Here is a 15,441-nt window from a genome sequence, read left to right on the forward strand (position 1 = left end):
CACCCTCCTGCGCACAACTCTATCCATAGCCCACGCCTTGCACCCATACAACATTGTTGTAACCACTATTCCTTCAAACATACCCATTTTTGCTTTCCGAGATAATGTTCTCAACTTCCACACATTCTTCAATGCTCGTAGAATTTTCGCCCCCTCCCCCACCCTATGATTCACTTCCACTTCCATGGTTCCATCTGCTGCCAGATCCACTCCCAGATATCTAAAACACTTCACTTCCTCCAGTTTTTCTCCATTCAAACTTACCTCCCAATTGACTTGACCCTCAACCCTACTGTACCTAATGACCTTGCTCTTATTCACATTTACTCTCAACTTCCTTCTTTCACACACTTTACCAAACTCAGTCACCAGCTTGTGCAGTTTCTCACATGAATCAGCCACCAGCGCTGTATTATATATCTATATGTTTATTTATATTTCTGATGCCTGTTCCCTCCGGAAACTCCCATCAAGGGGATGGCTACAGCTAGTCTCCACTTCTTGTGTCCTTACATGCCTCCCAAAAGATATGCATCACCTTCAAACCAATTACCTTTAGTTGTTTTTTGTAAGGCAATAGCAAAAGAAAAATGAAAAGATAGATATATGCTTCCTAGGCACTTACTATAGACCATCTCATGGAGTTGGCTATTCATGTATGAGTTCTGCTGCTTATCACAGCATATCCTTCCTACCTCTCATGCTAATGACGACATTAATAAGAGATTAATGTTTGGTAGGTGGTAGCTTCAGTAACAAGTAACTGGCAGCATGACAGGGATAAAGTTTAGTGAACAACTGTAGTACTGTTTTTGTGTTTGAATTTAATGCCTAACTCTAGGAATCATGATTATGCTGTTTGTGTGCATGTAGCATGACTGTAGCATTATTTGTAGCTAGTTTTCTACTTTGCCTACCAATATGAGATGGCTTGTAGGAGCACTAAATGACTGGAGGGCAGAAATTGGGCTGACCCTGATGTAGCAATGAACAGTTCAGATTTATCTCATTAAAAATGTCTTGTTTGTATTATACTTAGATAAGCCACACTTTTAGGGGAAAAAAGGTGGATGCTTGCAGTGTCATATGGTGGATTATTATTACATCTTTATCAGCCTTTATAAATAGGTCTCCTATTCCCCAGAACTATGAGGTGCCACATCCAGACCCTTGGGATCCAGAAATCTTAAGGACCCACCTCAACAATTTGAGACGAGAACGTTTTCAGAACCACCAACACCACCCACATCATCACAACCATCATCACCACCATCACCAACCATTCATGGGCTACAGCAATGGACTCCCATATCCATCATCCTTTGCAAGTTCTCATACCCACCAACATGAAATGGGTGGGCATGGATGGCCGTACCCAGCACACTTCCCAACAGCCCCAGGCAGTAATTTCCACTGGCCATTGCCTCACCCACCTGGTCATTCTGTGAAAGGACAAAAAGCAAGCCAGAGGCTGTGTCACATTATGTAAGGTGTGTCACTATCTCCCCATTGAATCACAAGAGTTTATAAGAATTGGATATTGAGGAATGAGCAGGTAAGTTTATTGACATAGATTCTAGCATTGTTAGTGATCTTTGATTTATTTAGTTTGAGCATTTGAACAACAGATAAATCAACTAATGTGTGTTTTCTAACTTTCATATCCTATAATTTCCCAGGTGAAGAGAGTTTTCTTAAAACAGGGGCATAATATGAGAGTGAGCAAATGTGCACCCACAATTGAAAAATCCCCCACTAAGCTCTTCTGGCTCTGGGCTTGTACCCACATACTGGATGATATCCTTTCAGTTCCCAGATTCTTGTTATGGTGGTGGAGGTTCAGAATACTGTTATATATTGAGTATATGTAGATGGTAAATAGTAATCAAAAGTGGACAAACATCTGTCTTATTAAGTCTTAGTTTTAGCAAAGATTCAAGGTCTAGTGATAAAAAGAAACCTATTTAGAGATGCAGCATCCTTGTTTTCTATTTTCACAATGTAACATAGTCAGAATCATTCAGTGAAAGACAAGACATTATTAAGAAGGATAAAAAGAATTGCACATGACAGCTAGCTGAATGAAAGACAAGACATTATTAAGAATAATAAAAAGAACTGCACATGACAGCTAGAGAATGGATGTAAGCAGATGCAGCTTTCTTCATCTGTTCCTGGCTCTACCTCGCGAAGGTGGGAAATACGATCAAGTATGAAAAAAGATACATTTTCAGAATGTTTATACTGTCATGGAGTTCATTAGTGCAAGAAGCACCTGATGTGATCATCAAATGCACAGTGATTACTATTAAAACAGTTTTTTGAAGGATTTGTGATTAGTTACATGAATCCAAGGAGAAGCAAGCCAAAAGTAATTTCAGATCAACAGTTTCCCATGCTGTTTGTAATGGAAACCGCACTGTCTTTTGCCTGGTCACTAATGTGCTGCATTATGCTGCATCTGAGTTCCACATAGCATATGCTTTCATGATGTGACTTACAACATGTAGAAATCCTTTGTTATCATAGGTTTCTCTCACTAGAAGGAATCCTAATTCTCTCAAGCTTACACATAACCTGTTTGCTGCTTTGCTCAGGGTCGAGGTAATGAGTATTTCATAGTGTATGTTGAGGAGAATATTCTTTACTGTGTAGATATAAGATAGAGAAGATAATTTGATACTTTGTCTATTGCAATGATGTAGTGTTACTGATTCAGTCAGTTTTAGAATATGTTATGAAATGAATATGAAAGATATTTTCTCCCAGCCAAATATGTTGGCATGCCAAATTACCCTAGTGTTCTTAGTTCCATGGCTTATTGGCTCACTTTTTTGTAATGATTAATTGCAAATGTAGGTTCACTAACCAATTGATACATAATTTAGCTGTCTTTTATGACACCTGCTGTCAAAGTTGCAGTGTTTTGACTACTCATGGATACTTGCATATAGATACCTCCTGTTTGTCAATAAATTTGAAATTTTATTATATCTTAAGTGATGTTTCTAACTTGTATGTACAGTTTTACATGATACTCAGAAGTTTTTCATATTTCATTAGCTTTTAAGACTACTCTTCTATTAATTCATATATGTATGTGTGTAAGTCTGTTCAGTATGTATGCATATGTACAAATATGCCTAAATCCATTTAACTATGTTTTCAGTTCAATCTGGGAGGTTTTGATGGGCACTGTTTGCAAAGAGTGAATTTGAAACTGAAAACCAGTTCTTCTTTCAGGAAGGCTAGTGAGCAGGGAAAAGGATAAAGCCCTTATGTTCTTGGGAATCATTTAATTATATCCTAGTAATAATCAGCATCTGTCCTAAATGGCTGTACCATCTTAATCAACCACTGCTCATTAATGCCTGCATCACAAAAGAAACCTATTGTCAAGTTCAAAGCCACAACTTACACTCTTGAACACAGTCAGCTTGGAAAGAAGTAAGGCGTTTGCTCACTGGCTTTCTCTTTAGGAACAGATATCTTTCATAAGCACAAAACTTTTTTCTTCCTAACAGAAGTCATTCAGCGAGCAAGAGAGATGAGAGCATAGCCAAATAGCGGCAGATCATGTTTTCATAAAACTTTAGCAGTTCTTTGCATTTTTCTGGGTCATTGACTACTCTTAAGGTGGTATCATCAAAAGGAGAAAATAAGAACACTGTACTACTGAGATGAAAATATAACCAAAACATTTTGGAAGAGTAGGAAATGTTGGCAATACAGAAGGGGAGAGTAAGATAATCACAAGCTGAGATGAAGGAAACTCAAATATAATCAAGATGACAAGAGATAAAAGAAAAGAGATTATGTCCTTCCTTAGGGGTCGAGCACACTAACTAATGAAAGACTGGATCAGTTCCAAATAAGAAACTGTTGAGGAAAAGCAGATGTGGCTGGATAAATGAGCTGCCTGGAGGGGAACTACATGGGATAGGAAGTGGTCTATAGTAGAAACCATCAGACAAGGAAATAGACGAATGTAAACACAGGGCAAGAAACCAATCAGAGATGAAGTGCAAGGTAAGGAATTGGGTCAGGGTAGGAAATAATTTGTAGAAAGGTGGTCTGGATAATGAGCTTTGAAACAAGTGAACAGTTTGAGGGGGAAGTTTTCATTAAAGTGTTTGGTGTTTGTAGAATAAACCTTGTAAAACTTTGTAAAGGGTTGATGAGGGAAAGGACTGCATTTCTCTCCCACAGATTTTTTACTACATGTAACGAAGTTACCAAATTCTGTTTTGAAAAAGAAGTGTTGGAAACCTGCCTCACAAGGCACAGACTAAACTTATTTGAATTGAAAATATGAATTGCCATACTAAGTACTAGGGAAGGAAGGCTGCTTTACTGTATTAAGGTAATTGAAGCTATAAACATATGGCCCAGCCATTTCATCTTATAATAGCAGCCTAGAAATAAGAGATTGTTAGTTCGCTGAAGCTTAGATTCAGCTAAAGTTCTAGATGAAGAATAAACATGCACAAAACAAGGAAACAAGTCAGAGGCTGTTGTGAAGCTTAGCACAGGGATGGAAATGAGTTGGTTTTGTTCATTACTGTGCATTTTTGTTTTTGATTCGTGGCATTAGTTTTCTTTTTTGAGGTGGTGATGAGCAGTGGTTTACAATAAGTGTTCTTTCTGTTATGGGCAGATGTTGGGTTTACCCAAAGGATATTTGGACATTACTGTATTATTCCCATAGAGAGTGGGGCTTTTCCATTTTATTTACTCACTGGCTGGTTTCTGTTAGGATAAAATAGATATTCAAATGTGAAGATATATAAACATACAAAGAATAACATTTCGTTTGGTAATTCTCAGTTCATATGGCTCAAGCCGAGGATGGGTAAAGGTAGTCTGTCAGGAAGTTGCAAATTCCACAGATGCCTGCAGATTATTTATGTTTAAAGACTAACAAAATTAATTCAAGAATTTTTTCACCCTGTTAGTATGTCATGTAAGAGAGTGTTTAAATGAAAAATTTTGATAATGCTGTTGATTCATGCTTGTAGTTACTTTTAGACATGCTTTCAATGATAAATAGGAGTCAGTAAGTTATGAACAACAAAAAAAAATTTGAAATGCAAGGTTTCATGTTTATACAGCCTTCTAACTTCTTACAACCAGACATCCATGACCAGCTGGCCATATTCTCTTGTTTGTAATTAAACTTTTAGATATGTATAGTGTTGACCCTTCTATACTCTATTTTCATTAGGATGTTTGTATTTTCTATAGCATTTGAATTTTTATAATAGTCTAGTCAGGCATAGATTGTGTACCCATTCATCTGTAGATTAAAAGGAAAAGGTTAATGCCATTATCCTCATATAGTAGTATTTTTCGTGCACAAAAAGTCCTAAATATCAGTCTGTAAGTTCTTAGTACATTTTATATATGTCAATAGAAGAATGTATTTTTACCATTTTTGATATGATTTGATTGTTATATTCATTTATGTAATATGTACAGACCATAGTGTACGAGTGTTTTCATTCTATGCTGGACAAAGATCTAAATGATAGGAAGATAATGAATGAGGGGGCAAGATTGATGTGGATTTTATTTTTTAGAAATGATTTTTAAGATCACATGGATTACAGGTGCTTAAGTATACAGGTAGGGTCTAGAATTATCCCCTTAATCTCTCCTCATATTTGATGATATAACTTCACGCAGTGTTAGATTGGAGAAGCTTTTTCCTTTTGTGATCTCATGAAGTAGTCTTGAAAATTCATTTAAGTTAGAACTGTGAATGAAAGAAGTAACTCAGATATTACTGTCTTAAAAACTAATTCTTTGTATTTGAACAAAAATGTGGTATCAGTGACTCACTGCAGCAAAATTTTCTTTTGTTACTTCATATAGTAATCATTGTACAGTGTAACAACCAATACACGTAGAGGATTTGTGGTCTAAATATCCATAGTCTTAAAACATCTAAATATCGAATCCTTGCACATTTAACCGTTCATTGAGGTCATGTCAAATATGATATCTAAATCTATTCAATGCAGCCATGTCATATGTGATTTCTTGGAAATGAACTGCCCTTGGGCATATTTGGGCAAAATATTTATGCATCAATCCCTCACGTGGTGATACTGCCTTGCTGCCATACATTATTCACACAGGTTATTGTATCACATAGTCTCGTCTGTTTCCTAGCACTTCCTTGCTGACATGGGAAATGATCAGCTATAATAGATAGAAAAGGATGATAATGTTATAAGAATAATGTTAGTAAAATAATAAGGAGAAGAGAAAGGGACAAAGAGAAGGGGAGACAAAATTGGACATGGAAGGATGGACTGAAAAAGATTTTGAGTGATTAGGTTTGAACATGTATGAGGGTAATGGGCATGCACAGGATAGAGTGAGTTTGAATGATGTGGCATACAGCGATTGACTTGCTCTCACTAGACAGAATCAGGGCATGTAAAGCAGCCAGGGAAAACTATGGAAAGTCTATGGGGCCTGGTTGTAGGTGGGGACTGTGGTTTCATACATTGCACATGATAGCAACAAAATGGATGAAAGCATATGCGGCCATTCTATGTCTGTTCCGTGTGCTACTACACTAATGTGGAAAAAAGCAAACAAATATAGAAAAACTAATATTAATGGTAATAATAATGATGATGATAATGCTAGTGTACTATTGATTGAATGAAGTGAATACTTCCCGTGTCAGTAAACCCGCATTCGAATGGACTATTAGGGTGAAAGTGGTATCTTACAAACTGAACTGTGGACATGATGAATTTTTCTAAGGAGCATAAATGAATGAAATATTGATAAAAAACTATACGTACTGTATATATGATGAATGTTCTATGTGAATGAAATGAGAACGTGCACCAAGATGATGCTTTGCAGGCTTTTGCATATGATCCTGACACCCAGTGTCCTGGTATACCTGGGCTGATGTTGGGATCTAAAAGACTTGCAGAAAGCCAAACTTGGCAAGGTGAGCTCCAGAGGGTCCATTAACAGCTGAACTCCAATGCTCTGAATTCCATTAGAATGTGGGTTTACATTCATTTCATTTAGGCATTTTCTGTTATTTTATAAATGATGCTGATAACAAGACCTAAAAAGTTATGTAGAGTGTTTTAGGTGCCTTGAACTATGTATGACAATTTTGGATAATCAAAATAAAGCCTTCCAAAGTGGTTCCTTTACGTGAAATACAGACTGATATTTATAGTTTCTCTTAATTTTGACATTCATTTTTCCAAGATAGGCATGAAATATAATTGTATTTGAAATTTATGCAGTCCCTGAATTTCAGTTAAAGGATCACAAGCTGTAATCAGATCTGTGGTATTATTCTATCTATAATCATAAAGATTCTTGTACACTGGACCTTAAGGCATGCATTGCATATATTGCTGAATGTTTCTTATAGGTAATGATTGTTGACATGTGTTTGACTGGTTGATCATAGTACTTTATGCACACTAACTTCCCATCATTATGCACTTGAGTAAAATTTTTGAATGACAACATAAATTCAGAAATACAACAGAATTGAATGTTTTCCACTTTGTCAACAATACTTTATGATACTAAGTCCAGTAGGTTTCTTTAAGACTATGTGGTGCTCCTTCATTGGCTGTGTAGTACCCTGTACCTGTGGTGCTGAATTGTTATTAAGTGGTTGTTTAGTGTTTTCTCCTTATCTGATGTTCAATTCTCTGTAGATATCAAAGCTTCAAGATCTGTGGTGATCATGGGATATTTAGTATTTGCCTTATGTTGAATACTGAAGTAGTATATGACATGTGCCTGGTGTATGTTGGTAGAAAAGTATTTACACTCATTGACCTTTTACAGTTAGATTATGGTTTAGTAATTATCAGAACTGTAGTATTTTTAAAATCTATGCTTTTTAATTTTCTATTTGATCAAGAACAATATTAGGTCTCTTGTTTAACAGAGAGAACAGAATAAGAGTAAACAATATGGTTATGAAGTCCTTTGTTTTCTTTTGATTATGGAAATTTGAATTCTCAGTAGATCTGAAGATTCAAGTATTCATAGAATCTCCATGTTTATCTTTGACTTCGGTTACCTTCATTGGCCACCCAGCTGAACCTGAATTGTGTGAGGAATTCAGTTTTGAGTCAGGAAATTATATCTCTAGATTTACATGCACAGCACCCTACTACATAAGAGTAGATTGATGTCCATATTGCTGAGAATGTTAACATCTCAAATTTCCTTTATTTCAAGGCCCTGCCCTTTCATTTTGGATAAATCAAGATCATTAGAAGACTGGGATGTGATTAAGAGAAATACTTACAGATACTTATTTAAAGTAAATGTGGTTTGAATCAAATTACAATCATGTAAGAAAAACAGAACTTTTACCTGTAAGAAAAATGGAACTTTTACCAGTTACTGAGTATATTCATCTGTTATCATATTTATAGAATGATTCTCTCATTTGTGCAGAATTGCAAGGATGAAAAAATAAAATCAAGCATTGCTATCTCATTACTAAATGTCTGAAATGATTACAATGATATGATGCCAAATTCTGTGGAGATAGAAAGAAAGAATACTACCTTCATATTTCCTGCATGAAGTAAAGGTGACTAAGAGAGGTAGAAAGCAGAGGACTGGAACCCTTCCCCTGATTTGTTATTGATATCCAAAATTAGGAACAGGGGAAAGAGCTAAGAGAGGGTTTTCCTTGAAGGCTCAGTTTTCTTTTCTTGAAGCTACTTTACTAAAGTGGGAAACAGTGAACAGGTATAAAGAAAAAGAATCAATATTATTCACATATCTTTTTGCCCCTTGATCTTTCTCACCTCCATATGCCAGGTAACCTTTAAGATCTGTCATTCACTGGCCTCACATTCAGTCTTCTTCACTAGTTCCTGTCCTCATACTCTATTTTTCTTCTACTTCATGCATTTTTCATTTGCATGAGATTTGTGGAACTGGGATCCTCAACCCTGCAGGCTGGCAAAAGGGTCGGTACATTAATTTTCTTTGGGCAGACTTTATGCTGTCAAAATTTGTTCCTCTATTTCATAAGTATTTCTTATACAAATATAAACGTACCTCAGTGTGGTAACCCTAATATCCTGTGGTAGACTTGCTGCTTCTACCCCATCTTGATTTCATCTTGAATGATTTAATAGATACTGAATATATTTCACTGTCTCATCATGAAATAAAGTGTTAAGCAATAAATGCATTTCACATGCTAGCCTTTTGCTATGAATTTCTCTATATAATTGAAAGGGAACCTGATCTCTTAAGAGTTTAATTTTGTGATTAGCAGAGCTTACAGTAATTACTGACTAGTATTGTAGTGTGGTATGAGATGAATAAGTGGCCAGGTTTATCTAATTATCCAAAACAAGAATCCTTGTAATCTGCAATGTTCAAGTAGACATTAAATGTTATAGAGCCAGTAATGTACATATTGTCATTGCTGGTCTGCAGCTATCACTTAGTTTACAACCATGTTACTCCGTATGAATGCACAGTTAACCTAAGGAAATTGTTCAGTATGGGAATTGCTATGTGTAGAACGTGTTAAATGAATATAAATGAATAGATGGAGAAAGATATTGGGAGTATTATTTTGAAATGATGTGTTTACAAGATTATGGTATTCAAATGCTATTGTTGAGTTGAAAAAGTAGGTTAATTAGATAATAATGTCATACAACTTACAGAAGAATGAACGTAATTGAACTCAGAAAATACAAATGTGATGGTTATTGGAAGGGCCCAAGGTATTCTGTGAAATGAGTTTTGCTCTGTACTGTAAAAGTAAAGGGTATTACAAGAAAAGTGAGAGGCATACTATATGGTTTCAAGAGTATATTTTGGTATTAGTACTTCATGTTTTTGATCTTTTTTTGGTTTTTATACAAGGCACTCCTGAAGTCAAAATTTGTGATTATAGGAAAAATAAGGTATAAACAGGTATAAACATAGGTTTATATGCATAAACTTATTACTGCTTGGAAAATGACATCAGGATTATTTTTTATTGAAGTGTATAAATTTGGGATGGTCTGTGTTTAATGGGATGGGATGAAGGTGTTGCTTGCAGAAGTGAAGCTTTGGTTGTATGGTAAGAAAGTGGAAAGTTCTTAAAAAACTGGTAGCAAATATGATAAAATGAGAAAGTGGAAATAAGTATTATAGATGAAAAGATAACTGGAGTTTTGAAAAAGGGAGTCATAGAAGCTCATAGATATTTTGTGAAACAAAAGTAGGAGAAAGGAGCAAAGAGATAAAAGTATTAGATGAAATATAATGTAAAGAATTACATTAGAAACTTAGAACAAAGGTGTGAGTTATTGCACTGCTTTTGAAGTTTTGTATTACCTTATTGTGCATCATGTAGAAACAGCAGAATTTAGTAAAATCATTTTGTCTTAAAGATTAGATATTTAGTGCATTGCTTAACTATGCAAGATAAAAGAGCTCTCTTAAGGATAATATGAAGCTTACTAAGAATAATAGAAACTTTAGTCACATTATAGAAAACATAATATATAGAACACAGTACTGCATGTAATCAAAATGTTAAGTATGACCAGTGTTTCATTAATATGATGCAGGATAAGTGACTTCTTTGCAAAACCATCATGTAAGAAAAACATGACTTAATCCTGTCAGGGATTTTGCTTATCTAATTCTAATTGTTCAGCAGTGTTCAATCTATGCAAGAGTGCCCATGGTGCACCATTATTATTTTAAAGTTTTAAGGGAAGTTTATTTGTATTTATTTCATATATTAAGGAAAGTTAATGTTGAATATTGGAATATGTGTAATTGCATATTTCATATTTGTGAAAATTGCTAGAGTTTATCAAGAACATTAAAGGTGCCAAGAAGTACATCTACTTGTCCATGCTCATAGTTTTAGTGTTCTTCACTTTATTCAGCACTTACTACCCTCTCTTGCTCTTTTCTTTCCATGTCTTTCTATTTGTTGGTGCTCCTTTCTCCCTGTAATCTTCTCCCCCTCCTCCTATCTCTTTTTTTCTCATCTTATTCCCTACCCTCCTACCCTTTCAACCTTTCTTTTCACTTCTCCAAATCTTTCCTAGTTCTATTCTCATCCTTCCCTTTAATAAGTTTCTACCATTTTCCTTTTCCTCTTTCCTTCCTACCTTCCTCTTAACTATCTTAATTCTCTATGGTATTCTCATTAAGAATTCTTCCATGCTTATGAATGTTCCTTCTCTCCTATGATCCGAAATCTTTTTAAGTGCTAGGGACTCGTACATCTTTATAAGCAATATTAAGAATATACATAAATATAAGGCAGAATCAGAGATTCATTGTACTGTGAATTTATCTCCTTTGTGCTGAACACTTTTTCTTTATTTTTCATGATAGCTGAGATAGCTATTAGTTATTAGTCTTACTCCCTTACTTATAGGTGTGGACATCTTTTTTAGTTTTTATGGTGATGTCCTCATGAATATAATTGTATTCTTCCTTCATAAGTATGATGAATAGGTGGAAAATAGTCTGTGTTGGGCCACTTTAGCAAGATCAAAAGTTTCTTCAGTACCAGTTCTGTTGACAAGACCCCTACCTTTCATTAGTCAAAGGAAAATTCTTGGTATTTTGTTGGTAAACTTTGGAAAAACAGCAAGACAGGAAAGTTATTATATGGGTCAATTTACACAATCTACCTCCTGAATTGGATCACTAACAGGTATATTGGACCAAATGTGTGAAATTTGGAATAATATCTAAATGAACTCTAAATCCAAGTAAAATTGAAATGTTAATTTGAATCAGACTTCTCAGCATTACTAAAATCTTGAAATTTATGTACTTTTAATGGAAATATTAGAATTGAATTGTACTTAACTGAAATAAGACTTGTTTATTACCTAAATGGATTCTTAAACTCAGTGTTATATTGTTCTTTTAAGGAAGATATAGTTAGTGCTTCTGTTGAAATTATATTGAAATACAGTAGTATGATTCTGTTGAAGATATCTTTTGTATATGAATAAAAGGGGAGCATTTATGTATGTGCAGGTACTGTCAGTTGTGACGCCTCCACCCATGTCAGCTGCTGTGAAAAAGTTTGATAACTTTTTTGCATTAATATGTAGCACGTTTAGTGAACCACATTGTTCTGTGGTCCATATTGCACTCCCCTAAATATGTTGCATATATTCTGGTGTGTTTGCCAGTTATTGCCAATCAGGAAGTAGTAACGGTGAGACACATCGCAATTTCATTTTCATCTAAATGTCTTGCTGAGTATTACTACCTGATAAGAAGAAAAAATGGATTGGATATATATTTACCCATCCTGGTCATTGAATTGAATAACAGTGGTAGTGTAGAGTGTAGAGCTGTTTTCTTCTTTTTAACCACATTGAAGTTTTGTTTAGAGTTAATCAGATCATCTTTTAAAGATACTAGAAATGGAACACAGTCCATTATACACTATTTTCCCCTAAATCAGAAAAATCAAATAGTTTACTTGTGTTACTATGAGTAAGGTATAATTTAGCAATGTAGTATGTACAAATTGTAGACTACTGTATAAGCAAGATTTTTTTTAGACTGAGTCATGCTATATAGACTAAAAGCATTTTTTTATTCCAGATATTAATAGATATTGAAAAGTAAGCACTTTTTTAATATCCTTTGGACCAGTTATTTGTTGGAAGTCAATCAAGTTTAGTGATTGCAAGTGTTCTGTGGAAGTTTGATTGCAGGAGTAGGAGAAAATAAGTTGCCCCCAGATCGATTATAGTTAGGTCAATTGCAACCTTGTGCAGTCTTGATGATTGGCCTCCATTTTGTCAGAAAATAAGGAAAACTGTTGCTTTTGCATGACAGTCCGGAATCTCTGGCAGAAAATTTCTACATCTGTCATTGGAGCTTGGTTTTGTAAATATTGATGTATTTTACTATGTTTACAATAATACTGCACAATTTTGAACATCCTTCTGGGTAGCTACCCAAATATAGAAATGGGTCATGCAAACTGTTAATTTCTGGATCTTTTCCTTGTTGTTTTTTCAAAGTTGGTGTTAGGAGGGGGAAAAAGGAAGTTATTGGATGGGTAAATACTGTTGACCTGTGGAAGATATTAATAGATGTATAGTGTAGGTTACACCTAAGTTTGTGAACGGTTTGCTAGATTCATATTTTTGGTGCCTTATTAATGTATTCAACTTTGTTTTAATTGCCAAATGTATAACATGAAGCCACTTATTTTTTTTAGTATTTTTGAACAATTGGTTTTTTGGTATGTTTGTTGTCAGTAACTGAGGCAAAAATAAGCAAACTTTGGTGAGTAAAGTTTACTTATTGTTGCTTAGCTATTAAGCAGGATTTTCTTGCAAAAATTTTATGATCGGATACTGCCTGCTCATATGAAGGTGACTTGCCTGATGTATGTGGCTTAGGTTTTTATATGTTTCATTTTTTGATAGAATCGGACTCTATACAAGGTCAGTTAAAGTAAGAAGTTACTGAGATGCTACAATTTGTTGAGGTAAAATTGTGTTGTTTAGGTTTGTTTTTGGTCGTGAATGTGACCCTCAAAACTGTGTAGGGAAAGAAACTGTTATGAAGGTGAACCAACATTTCAGTGTAGTCAGCTTGTGAGGTTAGCTTGGGAAAGTTGGTAAGTTGCACTGCTTTGGGCTCAATTCTGTCTGGCCATAACACTTATGTGATAAACTAAGACCATAGTGAGAAAAGGCTAAAACTATAATTCACTTTTTTGTGTGTGAATGTTTGTTTGATGATATAAAACAATATACATCCCTAAGGTAATTTGTAGGGACTTTGAGGCATCTTTCCATTGTTTCGATGCAAGTAACAATGCTTCTATTTATAGGAAATATATAAATCCATGATAGACATTCCCGATGACTTATCACACATCATAATCCAGGAAATTGATTTAAATGCTAGTCACTGGTTTAGCTTTTAGCCATAATATCAGTCTTAAGAGGAATCACTATTTCCCTTCCTTTTCCTGTATTTGAAAAAGTAATTGAAATCAGGGATAGGTCATGGTTATTACAATGTTGTGTAATACAGGGTCCACTGCCACCCAGTACAATAAAATCTTGAAATGATTTTTTTTTTTTTCAGTTATGCTTAGAGTGATGATTTCAGAATAGCGACTCTACCAAGCAGTTACCATTCCTTCATATCAAATGAAAATTAACAAAGTAAGTGTCAAGTCGTTCTTTGGTAAACAAATTGTAAATTACTGTACTGATTTTATCAAATTATTTTCTGGTAAAGCTTTAAAAAAAAAATGCATCCCATGGATGCTAATGTGTGATCCACTCCACTTCCCACCCAAATTCGAGCACTCATAAGGTCAGAATGATCAAAATATATATTTCTTTTTTTCTTTCATACTATTCGCCATTTCCCGCATTAGCGAGGTAGCGTTATCAACAGAGGACTGGGCCTTAGAGGGAATATCCTCACCTGGCCCGTTTCTCTGTTCCTTCTTTTTGGAAAATTAAAAAAAAAAAAAACGAGAGGGGAGGATTTCCAGCCATCCGCTCCCTCCCCTTTTAGTCGCCTTCTACGACACGCAGGGAATACGTGGGAAGTATTCTTTCTCCCCTATCCCCAGGGATAATATATATATATTAAAGGGGAGGGAGCGGGGGGCTGGAAATCCTCCCCTCTCTTTTTTCTTTTTAATTTTCCAAAAGAAGGAAGCAGTGAAAAGTTTTTATCGAGGATGTAAGGCATGTGTACGTGTAGGAAGAGAGGAAAGTTATTGGTTCTCAGTGAGTGTAGGTTTGCGGCAGGGGTGTGTGATGTCTCCATGGTTGTTTAATTTGTTTATGGATGGGGTTGTTAGGGAGGTAAATGCAAGAGTTTTGGAAAGAGGGGCAAGTATGAAGTTTGTTGGGGATGAGAGAGCTTGGGAAGTGAGTCAGTTGTTGTTCACTGATGATACAGCGCTGGTGGCTGATTCATGTGAGAAACTGCAGAAGCTGGTGACTGAGTTTGGTAAAGTGTGTGAAAGAAGAAAGTTAAGAGTAAATGTGAATAAGAGCAAGGTTATTAGGTACAGTAGGGTTGAGGGTCAAGTCAATTGGAAGGTAAGTTTGAATGGAGCAAAACTGGAGGAAGTAAAGTGTTTTAGATATCTGGGAGTGGATCTGGCAGCGGATGGAACCATGGAAGCGGAAGTGGATCATAGGGTGGGGGAGGGGGCGAAAATCCTGGGAGCCTTGAAGATTGTGTGGAAGTTGAGAACATTATCTCGGAAAGCAAAAATGGGTATGTTTGAAGGAATAGTGGTTCCAACAATGTTGTATGGTTGCGAGGCGTGGGCTATGGATAGAGTTGAGCGCAGGAGGATGGATGTGCTGGAAATGAGATGTTTGAGGACAATGTGTGGTGTGAGGTGGTTTGATCGAGTAAGTAACGTAAGGG

At 35.5% G+C, this 15,441-nt stretch overlaps 1 protein-coding gene across 1 annotated transcript in view; it reads left to right on the plus strand.

Moving 5' to 3' along the window:
- The window catches only part of LOC139757241 (uncharacterized), a 47,530-nt gene extending 34,885 nt beyond the window's left edge, over positions 1-12,645 (plus strand). Inside the window, exon 16 of the mRNA XM_071677503.1 lies at positions 1,145-12,645. Within this exon, the coding sequence (XP_071533604.1) occupies positions 1,145-1,489 (345 nt within the window). The 3' untranslated portion in view covers positions 1,490-12,645. The remainder of the gene's footprint in view (positions 1-1,144) is intronic.
- The last annotated feature ends 2,796 nt before the right edge of the window (positions 12,646-15,441 follow it).

Source organism: Panulirus ornatus, chromosome 25 (genome assembly GCF_036320965.1).
Source record: "Panulirus ornatus isolate Po-2019 chromosome 25, ASM3632096v1, whole genome shotgun sequence".
In the NCBI taxonomy this organism is placed as follows: Eukaryota; Metazoa; Arthropoda; class Malacostraca; order Decapoda; family Palinuridae; genus Panulirus; species Panulirus ornatus.